This window comes from Bacillus rossius, chromosome 1 (assembly GCF_032445375.1).
Source record: "Bacillus rossius redtenbacheri isolate Brsri chromosome 1, Brsri_v3, whole genome shotgun sequence".
Lineage (NCBI taxonomy): Eukaryota > Metazoa > Arthropoda > Insecta > Phasmatodea > Bacillidae > Bacillus > Bacillus rossius.
The window spans coordinates 25,292,589-25,315,114 of NC_086330.1; the positions used below are offsets into that span (position 1 = coordinate 25,292,589).

At 38.7% G+C, this 22,526-nt stretch overlaps 1 protein-coding gene across 3 annotated transcripts in view; it reads left to right on the top strand.

Annotated features, from left to right (window-relative positions):
- Positions 1 to 22,526, top strand: part of LOC134533334 (mitochondrial enolase superfamily member 1-like) — a 151,515-nt gene that overhangs the window by 94,968 nt on the left and 34,021 nt on the right. For 2 of the 3 annotated variants that reach the window (XM_063370859.1, XM_063370853.1), the window contains exons 2-4: positions 18,704 to 18,809; positions 21,109 to 21,211; positions 21,697 to 21,812. In XM_063370859.1, coding sequence (XP_063226929.1) covers positions 18,704 to 18,809; positions 21,109 to 21,211; positions 21,697 to 21,812 — 325 coding nt within the window. Of the gene's footprint in view, positions 1 to 14,621; positions 14,829 to 18,703; positions 18,810 to 21,108; positions 21,212 to 21,696; positions 21,813 to 22,526 lie in introns of those variants that run through there. The other variant, XM_063370865.1, reaches the window with a different exon arrangement.

The following is a 22,526-nucleotide window of genomic DNA, read 5'->3' on the forward strand; positions in this document are numbered from 1 at the left end:
CCAAGAGCATCACATGACAACATTCAATTCTTACTTCTAAGACGTAATCTTGCTTTTAAAAGTATTTGTCATGAAAAAATCATTTAATATTAAAAATGCTGGCTCTGTTTGACCGTAGAACTTAATTATTGGAATGCCTTGTTATTAATAGTACCAACTGCCACAAATAGTTTATCCTGTAAAACAATAGTTTGTGTTTATAATTGTTTTTTTTTTCCTTATACAACATATAAAGTTGTAATAATAGTTCCTAAGACAATATTTTATGGTATTAGAATAATAAAAATATAATAAAACTAAAAAATATATCAAACTTACTGTAATTAGCCACGGTAAACAAAAATTAGAATTTTAATGTTATGCCGGATAGAATCAATCTGGTAATAGTCGGCGCCATTTTCTCTGTACTGCAATCTAAGCGTGAAACAGATTATAACTGCGCATGAAACGTATTGTGCTCTCTCTGCTGCCAACCTCCAAATAATACGTATTTAAATTTGACCGCAGTTACGAAACTTTTATATTTTACAAAGTGTGGTTAGACTAGCGCGAATACACTATAGCTTCTTGCAGCTAGTCGTCCATCCAGGCAACAGCTCACGCAGCTCAGACGGTAATTACTTTTCACACGAGTTCAAACAACAAGCATGCATTTATTTTTCGCAAGTTATTTGTTCTTTCGACAATAATCTAAGAAGGTGACCTAAGTGACAAACATGTTTTTTTATTTTTTTTATTTTTTAAATTCGGACCCAGATATGGGAGCAACTATTGGATGTTAAAGTAATATTACTGCAACTGTAATTTAAAGTGATCAACCGCTTCCCTCCCTGAATATGCAGACTGGAATTTATACCGAAACACCGGGGAAAAGTCTTCAACCCTTCAGAATAGGTACCTAAAATAATAGAAGGAATAATGTGAAGTACATTTCTTATTTTAATAACATGACAAAAGAGTACTTAATCACTTTAATAGTAATATCAAATATCATTAAAACAAATCTAAAAACAATAAGAGCAATATAAATTATTTTTGGAACTATTAGAGGATTAAATCAAACTTCAATTCTTAAAAAATAGCTTATACACTTATCAGAAATAGCAGCAATACTAATTAGAGACACAATATGAATAATATATTTTTTCTATTATAACTGTCATCATAACAAATTAAATATTTTCAAAATATATCATATTAATTAATTAATATTAATCAAGGAATCAAAATAAAAATATCTTAATATTAAATTTATTATCAATAATTATAAAAATTATTTCGCGTCGCAGCTTTAATATGAGGGACTAGAAACGGATTGGGGCTTATGTCCTGTTGAAACTAACGTATGTGTGGAATATTTGCAGAATAGTTGTGGATGCGTCATCACGACACGCCTTGCAACAAGGCAATCCGAGTTCGAGTCCCAACGGGGTGGGGAACGTGGCGGATGTTGCCGTGAGCGGGTGGGTTATCTCGGGGTACTCCTGTTTCCACCTCCCATTTATTCCGTCAGTGCTTCATTCTCTTATCACACCCCATCGTATCGTTAGGACATCGATGTTGTCATTCGTTCAGATGGTTTCGTATCAGTGTCACAAATGTAAAAAAAAAAAAAAAACAAATGTTTAAACACAAGACAAAAACAGATATCAGATATTAAAAATACAATCGGCGTTTTATCATGTCTATGCTCGGATGACCATTCTCATACGATAGCTATTATCTGAAGTACGTAGCTAATATCGCCAATTCCAAGAATATCTGACGACAGTCGTGTTTACACAAGCTGCAAGTTTTTTAAGAGTGGCAACACTCAGATAAGCCATGCTGTTAACGTTTGTGCCACCGATTTACCTCACATTGAGACTGACGAATGACACTACGATTTGGGTCCCTAGGATCTCAAAGACAAACCTTTAAACGATTGGTAGCGTAATAATAAGCTTTTTATTACAATCAGCAGAAAAGTAATAACATGCAAACAGGGATGCTTAACCAAATTTGGAAGGATTTTTACGGACGGCAATTTTGGAATTGTCAGAGCTTAAACTCAAGCATTCATTACTCATGAAGCATCCTAACGATTGCGAAATGGGGCATAGCCCAGTGGGCCTTGGAATTATTATCAGTTGCGTCTACCGCCATTTTGTTTAAATCTTTATTTACGGGATTTTGTACTATTACGAAACCTAACTTCGAAAGAAAAGTCACGTTCAGCATTGTGTGGTTGATTTACTTAGGTATTCACGTACAGAACGTGTTATTCTCATGTACGCATTTAATGTCCTTGAACTGAAACAGCTGCTTAGGTAATATTATTGAATATATATAATATATATTCAATGGTTATATATTATACATTATTTTATATGTATATTATAAGCGGTAAGTTTCTATATTTTTTTTTGCTCGCTGGTGCTTAAATGATAGTTCTTAATTCACAACAGTCTGAAAATAACTTCTCGGTCTCACGAATGTATGAACGTTAGTGTTTCATAAATTTAAATTCTTATCATAGATGCAAAATAAACTTTTTTAAACACAATGTAATCGGAATTTAAAACTTGTCGGTACTGCAGTAGTATAGCTTGGCCGGTCCGGAAACAGGCCTCAGGCGGTGGTGCTTGGTGCCGACATCCGCCATCTTGGATTGTGACGTCACGGCGGCCATCTTGGATTGTGACGTCACGGCGACCATCTTGGATAAGCGTAACGGGACACAGCGTAACGGGACATATCGTAACGGGACAAGTAGATCACGGCGGCCATTTTGGATCCGCCATCTTGGATCCGCCATTTTGGATGACGTCATTGTGTTCTAGAAAATTCCGGTGATGTGTTTTCCGCCATATTGGATGATGACGTCACCGTTGCAATTTTTGTTACGGCCGCCATCTTGAAATTTGGACGCCATCTTGAAAATCTTTAATTATTATCCAATTTTAATGAAAAAAATTCCAAAATTCATCAAAAAATTAACTTATTCGAATTCTGATTGATTATATCGATCACCGTCCTCGGTTCAAACCCGGTGAGTCCAAAAAAAACTAAAAATGGCGACAGGCTCCTTCCTCAACGGTGGATGCAGGCAGACTGACTCCTAGCACTTTTTTTCAAAACATATATATCGTCAGCTGGTATGACGACATGTCCGCCATCTTGTCTTCATCCGCTGGAGACCACCATCTTGTTTTCGTCTGCTAGAGTGTGCCGATAACATGTAGTATAATTATCTGGTCACCATACTTTTGTCCTCAACTGTTGACATTGAACATTGACCTTGACCTTTGTCCTTGACCTTGAACCTTGACCTTGAACTTTGACCTTGACCTCGAAATTTGACCTTGACCTTGAAATTTGACCTTGACCTTGAAATTTGACCTTGACCTTGAACTTTGACCTTGACCTTGAAATTTGACCTTGACCTTGAACTTTGACCTCGAACTTTGACCTTGACCTTGAACTTTGACCTTGACCTTGAACTTTGACCTTGAAATTTGACCTTGAACTTTGACCTTGACCTTGAAATTTGACCTTGACCTTGAAATTTGACCTTGAACTTTGACCTTGACCTTGAAATTTGACCTTGACCTTGAAATTTGACCTTGACTTTGAAATTTGACCTTGACCTTGAAATTTGACTTTGTCCTTGTCGACCATCATGGACCCGACATTTAATCAGTACATGCTACCAGGAGCGACCAACTGCTGGAGTACGTCATCTTGTGTGTGTACTCATATTATAGAGTACATTTACATCTGGTTAATTTTATTTTAACCTGCTACAGTGCAGTAATCATTTATTACCGAGGTGCCCCCCGCCATCTTGAAATTCGGACGCCATCTTGAAATCATGTAATAATGTAGCTAGAAAAGCGGGAAAAAATCCAAAATTCATCAAAAAAATCACTCATTAACTTACAAATCGAATCGATGGATCCCTGTCCACGGTTCGATTCTTGACCAGTGACAGTTGTAACTAATTATTAAATAAATGTTAGGTTCTGTTTTCCATTACCTTTCGCGGAGTTTATTAATCATTCGCTCTACGAAAAACAACTCAAGTCAATATACCTGACCAACGAATTAAATCAGTGCCGATTAGCCTATTATGAAAGTCTAATTTTTCAATAATCTGAATAACATATAAGCCGTTCATGTACAAAGCCACACATATAGATCAATTGTCTTCAGTCCATAAGACCGAGTCATGACATTATCAGACGTATAGGCTAGTCATTTCAGGACCACATGAACTTCGTCGTTATCTAATTATATTCTATTAATCCAACGTGACATTTTTTAAACATACTAAAGGACCAAGTAACCTTGAAAAATATTTTAGTAACACCAAGAGGTTTTAAATTAGTAAATATTCAATCACTACAATTTGTACTACGCGCAATCAACAAAAGGGAAGCACTGACAACGAAAAGACAGCACCACCAACGAAAAGGCAGCACATTTGGAAGCACCGACAACGAAAAGGCAGCACATTTGGAAGCACCGTCATCGAAAAGGCAGCACATTTGGAAGCACCGACTACGAAAAGGCAGCACATTTGGCAGCACCGACAACGAAAAGGCAGCACATTTGGAAGCACCGACTACGAAAAGGCAGCACATTTGGCAGCACCGACAACGAAAAGGCAGCACATTTGGAAGCACCGACTACGAAAAGGCAGCACATTTGGAAAGCACCGACAACGAAAAGGCAGCACATTTGGAAGCACCGACAACGAAATGGCAGCACATTTGGAAGCACCGACTACGAAAAGGCAGCACATTTGGAAGCACCGTCATCGAAAAGGCAGCACATTTGGAAGCACCGACAACGAAAAGGCAGCACATTTGGAAGCACCGACTACGAAAAGGCAGCACATTTGGAAGCACCGACAACGAAAAGGCAGCACATTTGGAAGCACCGACTACGAAAAGGCAGCACATTTGGAAGCACCGGCTACGAAAAGGCAGCACATTTGGCAGCACCGACAACGAAATGGCAGCACATTTGGAAGCACCGACAACGAAATGGAAGCACATTTGGAAGCACCGACAACGAAAAGGCAGCATATTTGGAAGCACCATCATCGAAAAGGCAGCACATTTGGAAGCTTCCATCAACAAAAAAAAAAGGCAAAAAGGAAGCACAAGTTACGAGATCTAAGTCTTAGTTAGAAATCATAATACAAGAAATAAAAAACATTAAATTCTTATAATTTAAATTATTTATTTTATTGCTTTACATTATTCAAATACAAGTAAAACAAGCCATTATTGTATGTAGCTAGCATTCCTCAGTTCCTTGAGTATGAAGGATATTTCTTTGATGCACGAATAGTTTCCTGCACAAAGCGAACCATGTAGAAGTCTTAGCCGGTCAACCAATATGTTTGGATCTTTCCATGATGTGTAATCATTCTCTTCTACCACCATCTTCCTTGCACCTTTATAATAAATATTATGATCTCTGGTGTCTTCCGTTTTACCACCAAGCTCAGGGTAACTTTCATGTTTGAGACGGCGATCATCACAAGCTTGATCAGATTTATTTAATATATCACGTCGTTTCCACCGTTTCGGTCTCAAGACACTGCAACATTCTTCGATCTTGGCAGCTTTATGTGCTTCATCATAATCTATGTCTTTGTCAACAGCCTCAGAGTCACTGTAACAATCACCGTTGAAGGAATCGTCTTTACCCAATTTACCGTAATAATTCGATGTTGATGATGTTGAAGTGTCTTCATCGTCTTCGTGCTTCCTTTTTAGGAGTCCATCATTTTTACAAAGTAGGAAAGATCTACTTGAATTCGGCTGGAATATATTCTCACTTTTCACGTTAAGGATTCTTCCATTGTCTTCATTCTTCCGTAAATCATCAACCTCCTTCAATTTAAGTTCTTTGTCGAGATCGGAAGAGCCAAGAAAATTATTGTCGTAATGCAGATCACTCTTCCTTAGGCTAGTAGATTCATCGTTGTCCTCTAGCTTGTACGCAGGCTTAGCGCTACAAGTTCTGACATGTCTTTTTAGGCTCTCTCTCCGCGTAAACGACTTGCTACATCGAACACAACTTATCATATTGCGCAGTGGATTTTTAACACAGTCATTCTTCTCGTGTTGTCTTTTATTCTTTCTCAAGATAAACTCTTTACTGCAAAACTTACACCTATGTTCTTTCGATACAGCGTCAGATCCCAAATCGGAATTCATATTAGTTACTGAGACTAATGACAGATACCAATTGAGTGTTTTAAATTAGATGCAATACTTAAATAGAAATTTTTTCATATTTCATCAGCGAGAATTAATATATCTCATGCAAAAGTACTTTATGCATGTAGTTCTGCTTTTCAACAACAGATGTCGCCACATGTTGCTTGCAGGTAAATAATATTTAGTTATTTTATGCGGGATGCGGGATGCTCACTAACGATCGCAAAAGAAGGATGGCTTCGCTAGACTCCAAGGAAAAGGAAGTTCGTCTTGCATGTTGGTGCTCCACAGATGTCTAATGGCGTAATATTAATTTGACTGAGTAATGATATTTGTCAATTCCACCTGATAAAAATATTGCAAGTTTTGATTTAGTAGCAGAAATTATCGAATTAAATGTAACTCCAATTAAAAAGACATGTCTCATTAGACAAAAAAAATCCATGCAGAGAGCGGTTCCTTAGAATAGTCAGAAACACTTGAAGAAACCACAGGAATGATTGCAAGAACACGGGAAAAACCATCAAAATATTGACATTAATAATCAGGAGCACACGGAGAAAACCATCATAATATTGGCAAGAATAATCAGGAGCACACAGAGAAAACCACCACATGTTTTCCTTGATATCATAAAATTACAGGAAAAAAAAATATAAATAAAAATAAAAAAAAATTAATAAAAAAATAAAAAAATAAAAAAAATAAAAAAATGCATAAATTTCTGGCTTGTACAAGAACTCTATCTTTGCTCAACAATGATAAGTTTACAAGCTAGCAGAAACTGAAGACACTTCAACATCATCAACATCGAATTATTACGGTAAATTGGGTAAAGACGATTCCTTCAACGGTGATTGTTACAGTGACTCTGAGGCTGTTGACAAAGACATAGATTATGATGAAGCACATAAAGCTGCCAAGATCGAAGAATGTTGCAGTGTCTTGAGACCGAAACGGTGGAAACGACGTGATATATTAAATAAATCTGATCAAGCTTGTGATGATCGCCGTCTCAAACATGAAAGTTACCCTGAGCTTGGTGGTAAAACGGAAGACACCAGAGATCATAATATTTATTATAAAGGTGCAAGGAAGATGGTGGTAGAAGAGAATGATTACACATCATGGAAAGATCCAAACATATTGGTTGACCGGCTAAGACTTCTACATGGTTCGCTTTGTGCAGGAAACTATTCGTGCATCAAAGAAATATCCTTCATACTCAAGGAACTGAGGAATGCTAGCTACATACAATAATGGCTTGTTTTACTTGTATTTGTATAATGTAAAGCAATAAAATAAATAATTTAAATTATAAGAATTTAATGTTTTTTATTTCTTGTATTATGATTTCTAACTAAGACTTAGATCTCGTAACTTGTGCTTCCTTTTTGCCTTTTTTTTTTGTTGATGGAAGCTTCCAAATGTGCTGCCTTTTCGATGATGGTGCTTCCAAATGTGCTGCCTTTTCGTTGTCGGTGCTTCCAAATGTGCTTCCATTTCGTTGTCGGTGCTTCCAAATGTGCTGCCATTTCGTTGTCGGTGCTGCCAAATGTGCTGCCTTTTCGTAGCCGGTGCTTCCAAATGTGCTGCCTTTTCGTTGTCGGTGCTGCCAAATGTGCTGCCTTTTCGTAGTCGGTGCTTCCAAATGTGCTGCCTTTTCGATGACATTGCTTCCAAATGTGCTGCCTTTTCGTAGTCGGTGCTTCCAAATGTGCTGCCATTTCGTTGTCGGTGCTTCCAAATGTGCTGCCTTTTCGTTGTCGGTGCTTTCCAAATGTGCTGCCTTTTCGTAGTCGGTGCTTCCAAATGTGCTGCCTTTTCGTTGTCGGTGCTGCCAAATGTGCTGCCTTTTCGTAGTCGGTGCTTCCAAATGTGCTGCCATTTCGTTGTCGGTGCTTCCAAATGTGCTGCCTTTTCGTTGTCGGTGCTTCCAAATGTGCTGCCTTTTCGTAGTCGGTGCTTCCAAATGTGCTGCCTTTTCGTTGTCGGTGCTTCCAAATGTGCTGTCTTTTCGTAGTCGGTGCTTCCAAATGTGCTGCCTTTTCGTTGTCGGTGCTTCCAAATGTGCTGCCTTTTCGTTGTCGGTGCTTCCAAATGTGCTGCCTTTTCGTTGTCGGTGCTTCCAAATGTGCTGCCTTTTCGTTGTCGGTGCTTCCGAATGTGCTGCCTTTTCGTTGTCGGTGCTTCCAAATGTGCTGCCTTTTCGTTGTCGGTGCTTCCAAATGTGCTTCCTTTTCGTTGTCGGTGCTTCCAAATGTGCTGCCTTTTCGTTGTCGGTGCTTCCAAATGTGCTGCCTTTTCGTTGTCGGTGCTTCCAAATGTGCTGCCTTTTCGTTGTCGGTGCTTCCAAATGTGCTGCCTTTTCGTTGTCGGTGCTTCCAAATGTGCTGCCTTTTTGTTGTCGGTGCTTCCAAATGTGCTGCCTTTTCGTTGTCGGTGCTTCCAAATGTGCTGCCTTTTCGTTGTCGGTGCTTCCAAATGTGCTGCCTTTTCGTTGTCGGTGCTTCCAAATGTGCTGCCTTTACGTTGTCGGTGCTTCCAAATGTGCTGCCTTTTCGTTGGTGGTGCTGTCTTTTCGTTGTCAGTGCTTCCCTTTTGTTGATTGCGCGTAGTACAAAATGTAGTGATTGAATATTTACTAATTTAAAACCTCTTGGTGTTACTAAAATATTTTTCAAGGTTACTTGGTCCTTTAGTATGTTTAAAAAATGTCACGTTGGATTAATAGAATATAATTAGATAACGACGAAGTTCATGTGGTCCTGAAATGACTAGCCTATACGTCTGATAATGTCATGACTCGGTCTTATGGACTGAAGACAATTGATCTATATGTGTGGCTTTGTACATGAACGGCTTATATGTTATTCAGATTATTGAAAAATTAGACTTTCATAATAGGCTAATCGGCACTGATTTAATTCGTTGGTCAGGTATATTGACTTGAGTTGTTTTTCGTAGAGCGAATGATTAATAAACTCCGCGAAAGGTAATGGAAAACAGAACCTAACATTTATTTAATAATTAGTTACAACTGTCACTGGTCAAGAATCGAACCGTGGACAGGGATCCATCGATTCGATTTGTAAGGTTATGAGTGATTTTTTTGATGAATTTTGGATTTTTTCCCGCTTTTCTAGCTACATTATTACATGATTTCAAGATGGCGTCCGAATTTCAAGATGGCGGGGGGCACCTCGGTAATAAATGATTACTGCACTGTAGCAGGTTAAAATAAAATTAACCAGATGTAAATGTACTCTATAATATGAGTACACACACAAGATGACGTACTCCAGCAGTTGGTCGCTCCTGGTAGCATGTACTGATTAAATGTCGGGTCCATGATGGTCGACAAGGACAAAGTCAAATTTCAAGGTCAAGGTCAAATTTCAAAGTCAAGGTCAAATTTCAAAGTCAAGGTCAAATTTCAAGGTCAAGGTCAAAGTTCAAGGTCAAGGTCAAAGTTCAAGGTCAAATTTCAAGGTCAAGGTCAAATTTCAAGGTCAAATTTCAAGGTCAAGGTCAAAGTTCAAGGTCAAGGTCAAATTTCAAGGTCAAAGTTCAAGATCAAGGTCAAAGTTCAAGGTCAAGGTCAAAGTTCGAGGTCAAGGTCAAAGTTCAAGGTCAAGGTCAAATTTCAAGGTCAAGGTCAAAGTTCAAGGTCAAGGTCAAATTTCAAGGTCAAGGTCAAATTTCAAGGTCAAGGTCAAATTTCGAGGTCAAGGTCAAAGTTCAAGGTCAAGGTCAAAGTTCAAGGTCAAGGACAAAGGTCAAGGTCAATGTTCAATGTCAAAAGTTGAGGACAAAAGTATGGTGACCAGATAATTATGCTACATGTTATCGGCACACTCTAGCAGACGAAAACAAGATGGTGGTCTCCAGCGGATGAAGACAAGATGGCGGACATGTCGTCATACCAGCTGACGATATATATGTTTTGAAAAAAAGTGCTAGGAGTCAGTCTGCCTGCATCCACCGTTGAGGAAGGAGCCTGTCGCCATTTTTAGTTTTTTTTGGACTCACCGGGTTTGAACCGAGGACGGTGATCGATATAATCAATCAGAATTCGAATAAGTTAATTTTTTGATGAATTTTGGAATTTTTTTCATTAAAATTGGATAATAATTAAAGATTTTCAAGATGGCGTCCAAATTTCAAGATGGCGGCCGTAACAAAAATTGCAACGGTGACGTCATCATCCAATATGGCGGAAAACACATCACCGGAATTTTCTAGAACACAATGACGTCATCCAAAATGGCGGATCCAAGATGGCGGATCCAAAATGGCCGCCGTGATCTACTTGTCCCGTTACGATATGTCCCGTTACGCTGTGTCCCGTTACGCTTATCCAAGATGGTCGCCGTGACGTCACAATCCAAGATGGCCGCCGTGACGTCACAATCCAAGATGGCGGAGTCGGCACCAAGCACCACCGCCTGAGGCCTGTTTCCGGACCGGCCAAGCTATACTACTTACTGCTTCAAATAAAGGGGACAAAATAATTTTCCTGAGATATTCAACTAATTAAAAAAAAATTAGTTCTAAAAGTTGCAATAAACACAAGAGAAGGATGATTGTCTAAGTGCTCAAAACTGAAGGTTTTATTTACTCATATCTCTAGACCAAATCTCTGCTTGAAGTCGAAGATTCATGACAAAAATACTTTACTTTTAGACAAGGTAGAAATGAATTAAAAGTCTTGTTTACATTAAAGTTAAGATAATCTTTTATTTCGTAAATGTACGATTCTATTCTGAGATGAATGTATGGCGCCATGGCGGTATTTTAAAGTGAAAATAAAGGCCTCAGATAAAATAATGCACGTCTCTATAACAGAAGCGTATTTCACACTTCTTCATTAAAAAAAAGCGAGAGAAAAAACATAGCCAAATATTGTTCTCCTGAACGTTTCCACTTTTCTCAGGAGGTTTCATGGCAGTTTCGTGTTGTACTACACGAGCAGCGAACATGTGGTAGGTCTAGATATTAGTTGCCTTCATGTCACCAGTGATGTCTAGCCGCCCTAGATCACATTTTTTCAAAGAGTGACGCTTCTCACTCCCTTACCCCTCATCTTAACTTTACTCCTCCTGTAGCTGACCCCATAGTCGGGCACGAAATACAGGCCATGATACGTGTTCCTGGTTAGTACCTAGATCAATACATCATTTCGCAGTCGGCAACGAGGCGGATTTTTATTCCCGTACAGAATGCCGTTCATGCACAAACAACAAATCAATAAGTTGAGGTCTCACCACTGATGTCATCAGCTACGTAAAGGGAGTTGATGAGAAATGAATGGAGCATTGACGGAACGCATGGGTGAGGAAAAACCGGGAGTACCACAAGAAAACCACTTCGGCCACACGGAAACGTCCGCCACGTTTTCTCACTTGCGAAACATTCAGGTCTGACCCCGCCGGAATGTACACAAACATTAACGCCAGTAGTTTGAAACGTTTCAAGTGACTTGTATTACATTTTAGACTACGTAATACCTTACAAAACATTAACATTGTAATCAAACATTTAAAGCAATGTTCTTTTTAATACATAGCTCTTGTTTCTTCATTTATAGAAAATAGTAATCGTTATATAGATTAAGAAACTGCAACATTGCTCAAGCTACATCTTAACTGCTAATATAGATGTGATCCTAGCCTGTGCGATGTGTATTGCACCTCGGTTGTTAAGACACGCTTGAAATTAAGGGGTCCGCCTTAAGTGAGGCGAGATGATAAGTGCGACGCTCGCTGGTGCTTTTAGCATGGTATCGACTCTAACGCAAGGCTGAGGACTGGCGTGCAGTCTTCTCGTCGTGCACAGAATAAATGGAGATCCAAGCGGTGAGAAATGAACATAAAGGCGTAATGCAAGTCGCATGAATGCTTTGATGAATTTGTACCTGTCGTTTCATGTTAAAAATTCTAAAAACACGCTTTTAAGTCATTTACACTCTTATAAAAATAATGTTTAAAAACGAAATTCGGAATCAGAACTACTCATTCGCTGTCAGCGTACTCTTAAATGCTTTTCGTAAACAGACGTCACTCGGATATCTTGAGCAGTTTTCAAAACGCGTGCTCTCTCTCTCTCTCTCTCTCTCTCTCTCTCTCTCTCTCTCTCTCTCTCACCCCCCAAGTTCTGCACACTGTATTTACTGCAGAAATTACTGTAAAAGTAAAAAAGTAAACGGCGTCAAGTTTTAATATTGTTGATTTTGTGGAGGAGGGGGCCGGGTTGATTATAAGTCACCTCAGCCACTTCCTTTCTCGCCAAGGTTTTTTCTTCAATAATTCTTGGAAGTGTTGTATAACATTTCGTGGAGGAATAATCAGTTAAAATAATATATTCTTTTAGTTCTAAAAATACACAAATATTATAGTATGCTTATTCTATAAAACTCATTACAATTTGAAAGTTTATACATACTAGGTTTATTTGCAGCCTCAACAGCTCCACAGCATTTGATATCTGAGGCCAAATTTCAGTAATTCTAAGAAAATATGCACATCCCCAAGCTCACTAGAGTGGGACACGTTCGACGAACTGGAGATACGCAATTCGCAATTCGAGGAAGAAATTGACCGTGGCATGCGGTTAGGAAGCACCACAGCTTTTGAAGTAGATTGGCTTCTGGGTTGTAGCCGTGTCCTTGGCAAATAATTCACCAACGTTTCGGTCGACTTAGGTTTTGCCTAGAGTTCGGGAATCCATTAAAATATTAGGTGTCCATAAAAGAATGTCCCAGTTTCAATGGTATATCATAAAAGTTAAATTTAGACTATTTACAATAAATCATACATCAAATTGAATGTAAACCAACCTAGTTTTTTTCTCTCAAATGTTCGATATGTGCATATTTAGATGTACGGCACACATCCAACCTAAAGTCCAATTATTCCCAAACTTTGGTAAACAAGTCCGGAATTCTGCCTCTCAACTCTGGCAAATCATTAAGGTAGCGGTGGAACGTAGACACGATCTTTTATAAAGCCCCAAAGGAAAACAAACGCATGGCAATATGTCAGGTGAACGTGGAGGCCAGCGAAAAAGTGTCCTGTCGTCTCGACTGTTACGACCAATCCAACGGCCAGGGGCTTTGACGTTAAATCACTCTCGTCCAAATAGATAATAATGGGGAGGGACTCCATCCTGTAGCCAAATAAAGTTTACAGGTTCACCCTCTACTAACTGGGGAAAGAGCTATTCTTCAACATATCCCTGTTATGGTATGTTATGTATGTTATGGCCCGTTCACTTATTGTCGCAGAAAGCATTTAATTTTGGGGAATTTCTCTGGTGCTCTAAAAGTTCATGAGAACATTTCTACCTCCAGATACGAACATTATGGGTATGTGTTTACTTTCCCACTTAGATGAAAAGTTGACTCATTGCTGAACACCACACGGTCAAATATGTCATCTTCTCGGTCACAACACTTGAAGTGCAAAGTTAAAACGTACACCATAGTCATCTGGCTTTAAAGCATGTATCAACTGTAAACGGTATGCACGCATGTGTAAACGTGTTATTTAAATCTTCCACACAGTCGTCTTTGGCAACTGTAGTTCAAGACTTGCTTTCCAAGCAGATTTCTTAGTACTACGCAGGTAAGATGCTCTGACATGGTAACATTCTGTACATACACTTTTGGTCATCCCGTGCTTTTCCCCTTTACTAACACATCAGGTCATTTCGAATCGCCTTTACCAGCAGTTCATAATTTTTTTTCGGCCAGCGAACCCTATGATCAACTTTCCTTTTGGTGGAACCACAACTCCTTCAGAGTAAGTTATTTGACAGTTATTGTGCCTGCTTTATATGACATTCGTCCTGACTCATGGAACCCCAGGATTCCGCGGAACACCTTTTGGGAACCACTGGCCTATACCATCGGCGGATGTTTTTGCCACATGGGGATCACAAATAAACTCTAAACGAAACGCACATTGAACTGATCTTACAGATTCACTCTTAGCAAATTGCAGAACACAACATGCTTTATGCCCAGGAGTCGCCATTTTGCGTAGGTGGCGCTGCAAACGAGAACATAAAGTAGTCTAATACTCACGCATGAGCTTGTATGAAACTGAGTTACTCTTTGATTGATGATTTGAACCAACACTCTTACAAACGCTTACAGTTGATACTATTAAAATTTATAACTGGGACAATCTTTTATATGGATATACTGTATCATAGTCACGCGGCGTACAGCTATCAAACGAGGGTGAAAATGCAATTGGTATTTTTCAACTCTGTCTAAATATTTTTGAAGCGCTCAACCTGGCGGCGAAATGACGAGGCACGGAGGCGAGGAAGTTAATCGATGAGGCTACGTACGCGCCGAGTGGACGGCTAGGCGGGACCAGCTGATAGCGCGCCCAAGGTCGCACTTGGCACGGCCTGGCAACCGGCGACGGACGTGTTAAAATAAAAAAACGGAACGGCGCTGCGGCGAAGCGCTACGCTATGCTTTCTGCCGGGTGCTAATGGAGAGCCTTGAACGGCTCTAAAGAACTGCCAGTGTCGGGACGTTGCTTCGGCCGAGCACAGCACATCTGCGCCGTCTGCAGCCCGCCATCAGCCTATCAGGTACGTCCGTATCGCTTACGTCACGCCAGCGAGCACGTCGTCGCTTGCTCCGATACTGCAAGTCGCCGTGCGTTCAAGATCCTTCAAAAGGCTAACATAAAAACGATATAATTCATCTTTGTCGATCTTCCGAATAGATGCAAGGGTTCTCACAGGATCCTCAGAAAAGCCAATGCAGTTTTTTTTTTTCATGCATCTTTGTGGTCTTTGAAAAAAGAACTTAAAAATGTAAAAAAATATTACGATATTTAATTGCTTAGCCAAACTTTATGGTTATCTATTACTGTCAAATGACTATATTGTACGCGTACAATTAAACATTGGCAGAAAATACAAGTATCAAAAATGTGTAAATGCAAACAAAAGACAGTCGAAATTGATTCATTTTGATGACATGCCAGGTTGTGATGGCGTCAAAATAATTGGGAAATTATTTCAAGGCTAGTTACTGCTCGTAAACAGCAACAGTTTCACTGTAGTCGTTCAGAATTGTAAATACTGCGCCGGGATGAAAGACGACGAGAATAATTATGGTTTGCGTAATGTGCGAATGCAAGGTCGCTGACGCGAGAGGGCGCCTAATGTAACTCCGCTCGCTCTGCCACATTGCAGAGATCTTATATGGCGCTGACAAACACAGTGCACTCTCGCATGCTAAAAATGCAACATTTTAGGTACAGTCTTACAATCCGCCCTCGTATTACCTAGTCTATGAAGGGTTGAATGTTGATGTAAAGTACCCACCCGCACCAAGTGATAATAATAAAAAAATATGTTTTATTCAAGTTATACTTCTTCAGGCACGTTATGAATAAATTATGACAGTGAATTTTTACGATGCGCGCGCAACATGAAACAAAAATTGACAGGATGAAAAAAGGCTGCATACAAATAAATTATACATGTGTTTTTTAATCATATACTTACTGGTCCATATTATTAAAAAAAAAATTAATTTATTTATTGAGAATATTAGTGATAGAAATTGTGTTTATAAACTTTTTGAAATGTATGTTCAATTACATTCACATAAGTGAGAAAATGTTTCCGGTGTATAATTTATTTGCATTACAAATTATAGATTATTACATTTTTATTTAATAAATAATTAAAATTAATAAATTAGATTAAATATATTGATTTTAATTATTAATTAAAATTCATCTCGATTATTTTACTAAATCAAATAATTAATTTTATATACGTGTTTGTATTAATATTTCATACTGAGTATTTATTAAAAATAAATAATTTGAATTTAAACTTTACCAACCGTATATACAATATCGCCCCAGTCCTTTAATTTGATTTCTATTTATTATTTGCATGCAAAATTAAAGTTAGTTTTGATTCACGCCAAGAAAATATAACTTCTAGTGCGCGTACATAAGTACACGCACCCATTTGTTTTATTTATTTATTATTTTTTAGCTTATTGAAAGACTGTTTACGCCAGTTGCTTCATATGCAGTTATGTGATATTCTTACTTACTAATTATTTCAATACAGATGTTTTCCTCACATCTTTATTATATGTTCTTCCGAAGAACAATTATATATAAATAAAGCAATTGATGAATACGACTTACAAGAATAGCTATTTACAATGCATTAACGTATCACATGATCTGAAATCAAACATCGAAGCATTTGCACATTACATCGATGCACACATAGCTTCAGTAATTATAGGAAAGTTTTCAAAACCAAATATATTCGTAATCACCTGCTTACTATAGCATTAAATGCAACTTAGATGATTGATCTCCCTTCATAAGAATACCATTTATACAGCGAGTCAAATATTTAAAATTTTAACGTTTTTTTCTAAGTTTATATATTTTTAAAATATTTTTATGAATCTAATGAATATTAAATGATCATTATTTTATAATATTATATACTATAATGTGTACAATTTATTGGTTTATACTCAAAAATGTAATATACGTTTGCTAACCGAATTCTAAATTTATAAAATATGAGAGAGTTGTTTCATTATATATATTTTTTTTTTCCATCAGAGCCTAGGCTTTATGTTGTGTTTGCAAAATAAGGGCAAGAATAGCTAACTTACACGCATAGAGTCACACATTGGATATGAACCGGGAACTCCTAGCACTGTCATCTAACGTCTGGACCAAACCACTTACACTGGCCTACGCTGAGGAAAATGGCGTAGTCGTGTGTCCTTGTGTTGCGTCGTCACTACCGGTAATAACAAAACAGATGCGTGCCACATGTATAAGTCACCAAGGACGGAACAAGGCCGTTAATCAGAGAAGCTTATTTAGTGCATTACAGTGGTCCGATTGCTTCGCTCACTGTTAAAAATTGTCAACTTCAATTTACGAAGAACGCTGTTTACATATTACCCAGGGATCTTCGTAAATTTATGGATACTAAGTTTACTTATTTTTAAAATGATTAAAAATAATATTATAAGTATATTAATCAAACATTCAAAAACTGGTTAAGTCTCCAGCAAGAACACTCTTCGTTGACCACCTCTGTATTTACATTTGTTTGGAACGAATCATACAGTCTGCTAGACGAAATACGCGTAGTTTCTGCGAAGATTCAGTTATTTGAAATTACGAAGAACTCTTTGTTTGAGTTAAATTCTTCGTTGAAACGTCCGTAAAGTTTCAGTGCTTGTCTTGCTCGTAAATGTGCAGGCAAAATACTTAGGCTTTGTGTTTTAGTCGAGTAATTAGTTGCACTACACCACTGGAATAAACTTGTAATATTTTATAAAAAAAAAACATAAATTAAACGTACTGTTGATGTTTCAGTAGTTCTATTTAATTTGCAGAATACCTGTGTAGCATAAATATTTAATCGGCCACTGTCGAAAAATTACGACATATGCTGGCATTATCACGTACCAAGGTCATTCGACAGGTCGAAAAAAGAATCGTTGCCAGCCTGCACGCTATTTGTCTTGTTTTCGAGTCGGCGTTTCCCCACTAAAGACGGAATTACAACAGCCCGTCGCCTCCGTCCGCCATCCGTCCATCCGTCACTCTCTTTCGTCCGTCACTCAACTCCACGCATCTTGCCAAAGCGATTTACAACTTGACTTCATCCGTCCGTCAGAATATTTTCCCAAATAAGTGCTTCCAACAAGCCATGTTTTCCCCTTGGAGATATGTATAGTTGTTGTTAGCTATTTATGTCGTGATTATGTATGTATTGTATAAGTCTTTCGTCGGAAAAATTCAGAGTCGTGATTAAATTATTTAAACGTAATTTTTAAGGACCGCAGTGTTGTTATACAAAACATCTGAATGACCTAATACAAACTCCACAGGCCTGTGTTCTCGTTAACAATTGACTGCCGCGGCCAAAACCATAGATATGATACATCCGTCCGTCCGTCAAACGTTAGAGCTTGCCAAGCTTTTGACGGATAGGCGGAAATAATTTTTCGGGCCATTCGATTGGCTGCAGGTCACATGACCGACGGACGGATAACGGACGGATGGAGGCGACGACCTATAGCAATTCCGCCTTACCTCGTGGGATGTAATCAATGTGATCAGCAAAAGCATCAAGACTGTGATATTGCTAACGCATCACTAAAGTCAAGCAGCTTTGACACTGCAATGTTGCTGTACGAGCTGGCAGGCTACACTACCTTTCCTCGCTCGGACCGAAGTCTTCCCCGTGTAGTCAGCGCTGTTGGACGACGTTGAAAAGCCCCTGTATCCTTCAGGAAGTCTGTTTGGTACATTTCCCCCAATACATCAGCATTTCGTGAAGGTACTCTGCAACATCCTCGTACAAAGGAAACTCAATAAAAGTTTCTGGAGAAGCGAGGCACGTTTGTGGTGTTAATCCAACGGACTTAGTTATATATTTTATGGTTTCAGGAAGTCGCCAGCTATGCCATTACCACATGGCATCAAGATCCGTAATGTACACGTCAGAGACATACGCTTCCCAACTTCCTTACGAGCGGATGGCTCCGATGCAATGGTGAGATCACCCTACCATCACTGGAAAAAAATATATTTAAAAAGTCAGTGGAGGATTGCACAGTCCTTAAATGCATACATCCTTTTACAACTAACGTTACTATCACCCAAACATCCCACTCCTTTCAATGTTGTAAGGAAATAATGGTGATATTAGTGACTAAATAAAATTTATCATATAAAATTTTTAAGTTTATTTTGAGTTTTAGAAGAACTGCATCTAAAATTAACACTGTACTGTTATAAAAAATAACTAAATGTGTCGTAGTAAGGTGTAGAATACAAAAAAATTGGTATCCTTAAATGAGTAACAAATTCTCACTGAAATGTTATCGCTTAAATCTATATACCAATGGTCGTGATGATGACTTCACGTCTAAGTTGTTTCCTGGTGTGGGTTAGTTGCCAGCCACTCTTATCACTGCTACGAGATCAGCTCAGCTTCCGTAACAGCTGGTCTCTAAACTTCGCTTATTTCACTGGTCGTTCTCGGGGAACATACTTAGTCAGTACCACGAGAATGCCAGGTGCGACATTTTACAGTGTCATAGATTCTCTCTAGATAGAGACCGCGGGACAAAGTTTGGATAACTCTCAGTAGAAAAAAGAAACTGGTGACTGCTATTATTTCCTATCTGGAGTAAAATACAACTTGTTAGAAACTTTTTTTTTTGCCTCTTACCCATTTACTGCACCATCGGCCTGGGGCGGCAGAAAGTTGTACTTCATCTGGGATTATAGGGTTGAGGGGATCAAATTAAAACCCTTTTGCGTATTGAACACATGTTTTAAACTGCAAGTCACACTAGCAAATATCAGATAACCACAGTAAACATTTAACTGACGTGATATATTTCTAAATATGCATCTATTATATAGTAAAAATAAATGAGTTCATATACGTTAAAAGTGGTGCGGGTTTATTACTCCTGAGAACCTGATCCTTATAGTAGATTATTAGGGGGTCATATAATATAATTCCCCTGCAACCCCCCCTCCCCCCAAAACAATTAGGATCTGTCTCTACGAACCTAGAGTTCCGTCGCCCTGCCGCTGACCCTTGCAATCTTTGTAGGTTGCTCTGGTCGAGAATTGGTGGACGCGCACGCATGCTGACTGAAATACGAAATTGAGACATCTCTAAGCAAGAGCATGAATTATTAATGAGTGATGCAAGGCTGTATGCATGGGCTTCGACACTGGGTAGAGCGAGAGGAGACTATTGCCCATTCAAAGTGAATGGCTAGGGGAGGAATGTAGGGGTAGATTAGAATCTTCGATAAGATTAAATAAGACATGAATGTCACCTGCAATTCGGCAATTTTCGTGCATTAACTAATCTGCTTGAAATTGTCTAGTTCCTATTAATATTTGTTTTCATTCGCAGTGCCAAGCGGGGAGGCACCAATGTCTGGAAGATAGTGTTTCGATTTATCTTAAATAATATTTTGCGGTCCATAACTTTACTTAAATTCAACGCAAGCTGACAAATAAAATTAACTTGCCTGATGTGAAGATAAATTCATCGTCATACGTTTCTTGTTTACATGTTTGGAATGCTGTTGTAAAATGAAATATCGCTCTCTCTCCAGAACTTGCGTTTTGTTTTAATTTCAGCCAGACTTTATTTTAGTAGCATGTACGTAACACGGGAGTAACCAGGTTAAGATTTTCGAACACTAAGGGCCGGTTATACGAGACTCTGAAATACTTCAGGCAAAAGTGTTCAACTTTCGCGTGAGGTTACTCAGTCTGATCATGTTTCATTCGAGACCATTTCTCATTCAATCTAAACAGGTTGTCAAAAGAGTTCAGAACATCTCTTTTATATAATACTCTGTTTGGCTGTTGAGTGTTGAGACTATAAACAGTTTTTTTTTGCGAAAAATTCAAGCTGGAGAATGTAGCCTACGTGGCACAAGTTCGTGTAATATGTTACCGACTGCAGCAAAAAATATCAGTATGTAATTCTATAACGGAGGCACATTTGCTCAAATAAATAGGATTCACAACACATTTACTCGATGACAGTAGACAATCGGTTTTGGAGTTGAAAACACTTTATGCCAAATGCTGTGTAACCGTACACTTTAGAATTTGTTAACATGTTTACTTAAAACCTGTTCACATGAAGTAGTTCGGCGTTTCGTGTAACCGCGCCCCAAATTTGCCAATCCCATAATATGGTATACATAAAATTGGTTAATTAAAATGTAGATACCGTCAGACTCGGTAGAGTGGCCATGAACATCTCGACTTTTAATATCACCCGCAACGGAGTGACATGTGTGATGTTCCAGCACACGGATCCAGACTACTCCTGCGCCTACGTGGTGATCTACACCGACAAGGAGGTCGAAGGCCATGGGCTCACCTTCACGCTGGGCCGAGGAACTGAGATAGGTAGGCACCCGCCGTATTTTGCTGGCATTCCTTTTAGTCAATATAGTGCTGGTGAAAATCAGTCATGGTTAACTTGAAACGCAAGTTACTTAGTTTCGCTCTTGTCGATGTGTATCTTGTCGCTAGTCGATTGTCATTATGCGCGATGCTGTGAAGTTCTTACAGGTCCTAGTGAAGATAACTCCTACTCCAGTTTCACACCCGTGCACAAACAACAGGAGACTTTTTTCAACGTAGAATTTAAATTAATTTGGTGGCGTGTTTAATGGATGATGTGAAACATTTAATTAATATTTTTTTTGGAGTATATTAACGTTCCCAGCTAGTGGGCTAAGGCTTTGCAAGCCAATTCCATAATCACTCATTTCCGAGGAGGCATTAAAGTCCACCACCCCAGGATTAGAATTTAGTAGGCTGACTTCTGTTCTACAAAAGCGATGTACCATAGTTACCATGTGGTGACTGATGATGTTCTCTATCCGCAGTCGTCCAGGCGGTGAAGACGCTCGCGCGGCTGGTGGAGGGCCAAGAAGCGGCAGACATCTTCCAAAATTTCGGCGCGTTTTGGCGCAAACTGACCAGTGAATCGCAGTTGCGATGGGTGAGTTTTCCTTCGGCGTGAATTCCAGGCGGCAGAAGCGCAGCAATTTTCCAGACATAGCTAAATCATGTACTAATGCTCAGCTTGTAGCACCCACCATGCTGGATTATGTTTTTTTAAGAAAAAAATATTTTGAATATGAGACATAATAAGCATTCTTGTGTGCGTTATCACTGACTGTGTTATGTGTATTCCTAATAAAAAAACCGACCATAAAAAACCATAAGTGTGTCTTTCAGTAACTTACTCGCTCGAGATGAGTAACATCTAACCTCGGTAGGTAACGAGCAAATTCATGTGTTCTCAAGTTGCAAATATAATACGAAAATCGAAAACGAAAATTAACGTATAATTCTTTAAAATAATACCGAGCGTGAAAAATATACACAATTTGTGTTATCAAACAAATTTCTAGACGCGAATCACAAGTAGTTTCCGCACCCGCCGCTAGAATTTGCTGCCGGAGCAGCTACATCGACTATCAAATCATCCCAATTGCAAAGTGAAATTTTAAACTATATAATGAAATGGTTCCGATAAAAGAGAAAAAGACCTGAAAAAAAATTAAACATCTGCTTTGGACCTGATTTTCGACAAGCGATTTTATTAAAATACTGTCCATCTTGTTAAAATTCACCAAACAGTTAAATCTGCAAAGTTTTCCTGTGGCTTTGTAAAATCTGGTCCATGCCATCTGCCACAGATTGCAGCACC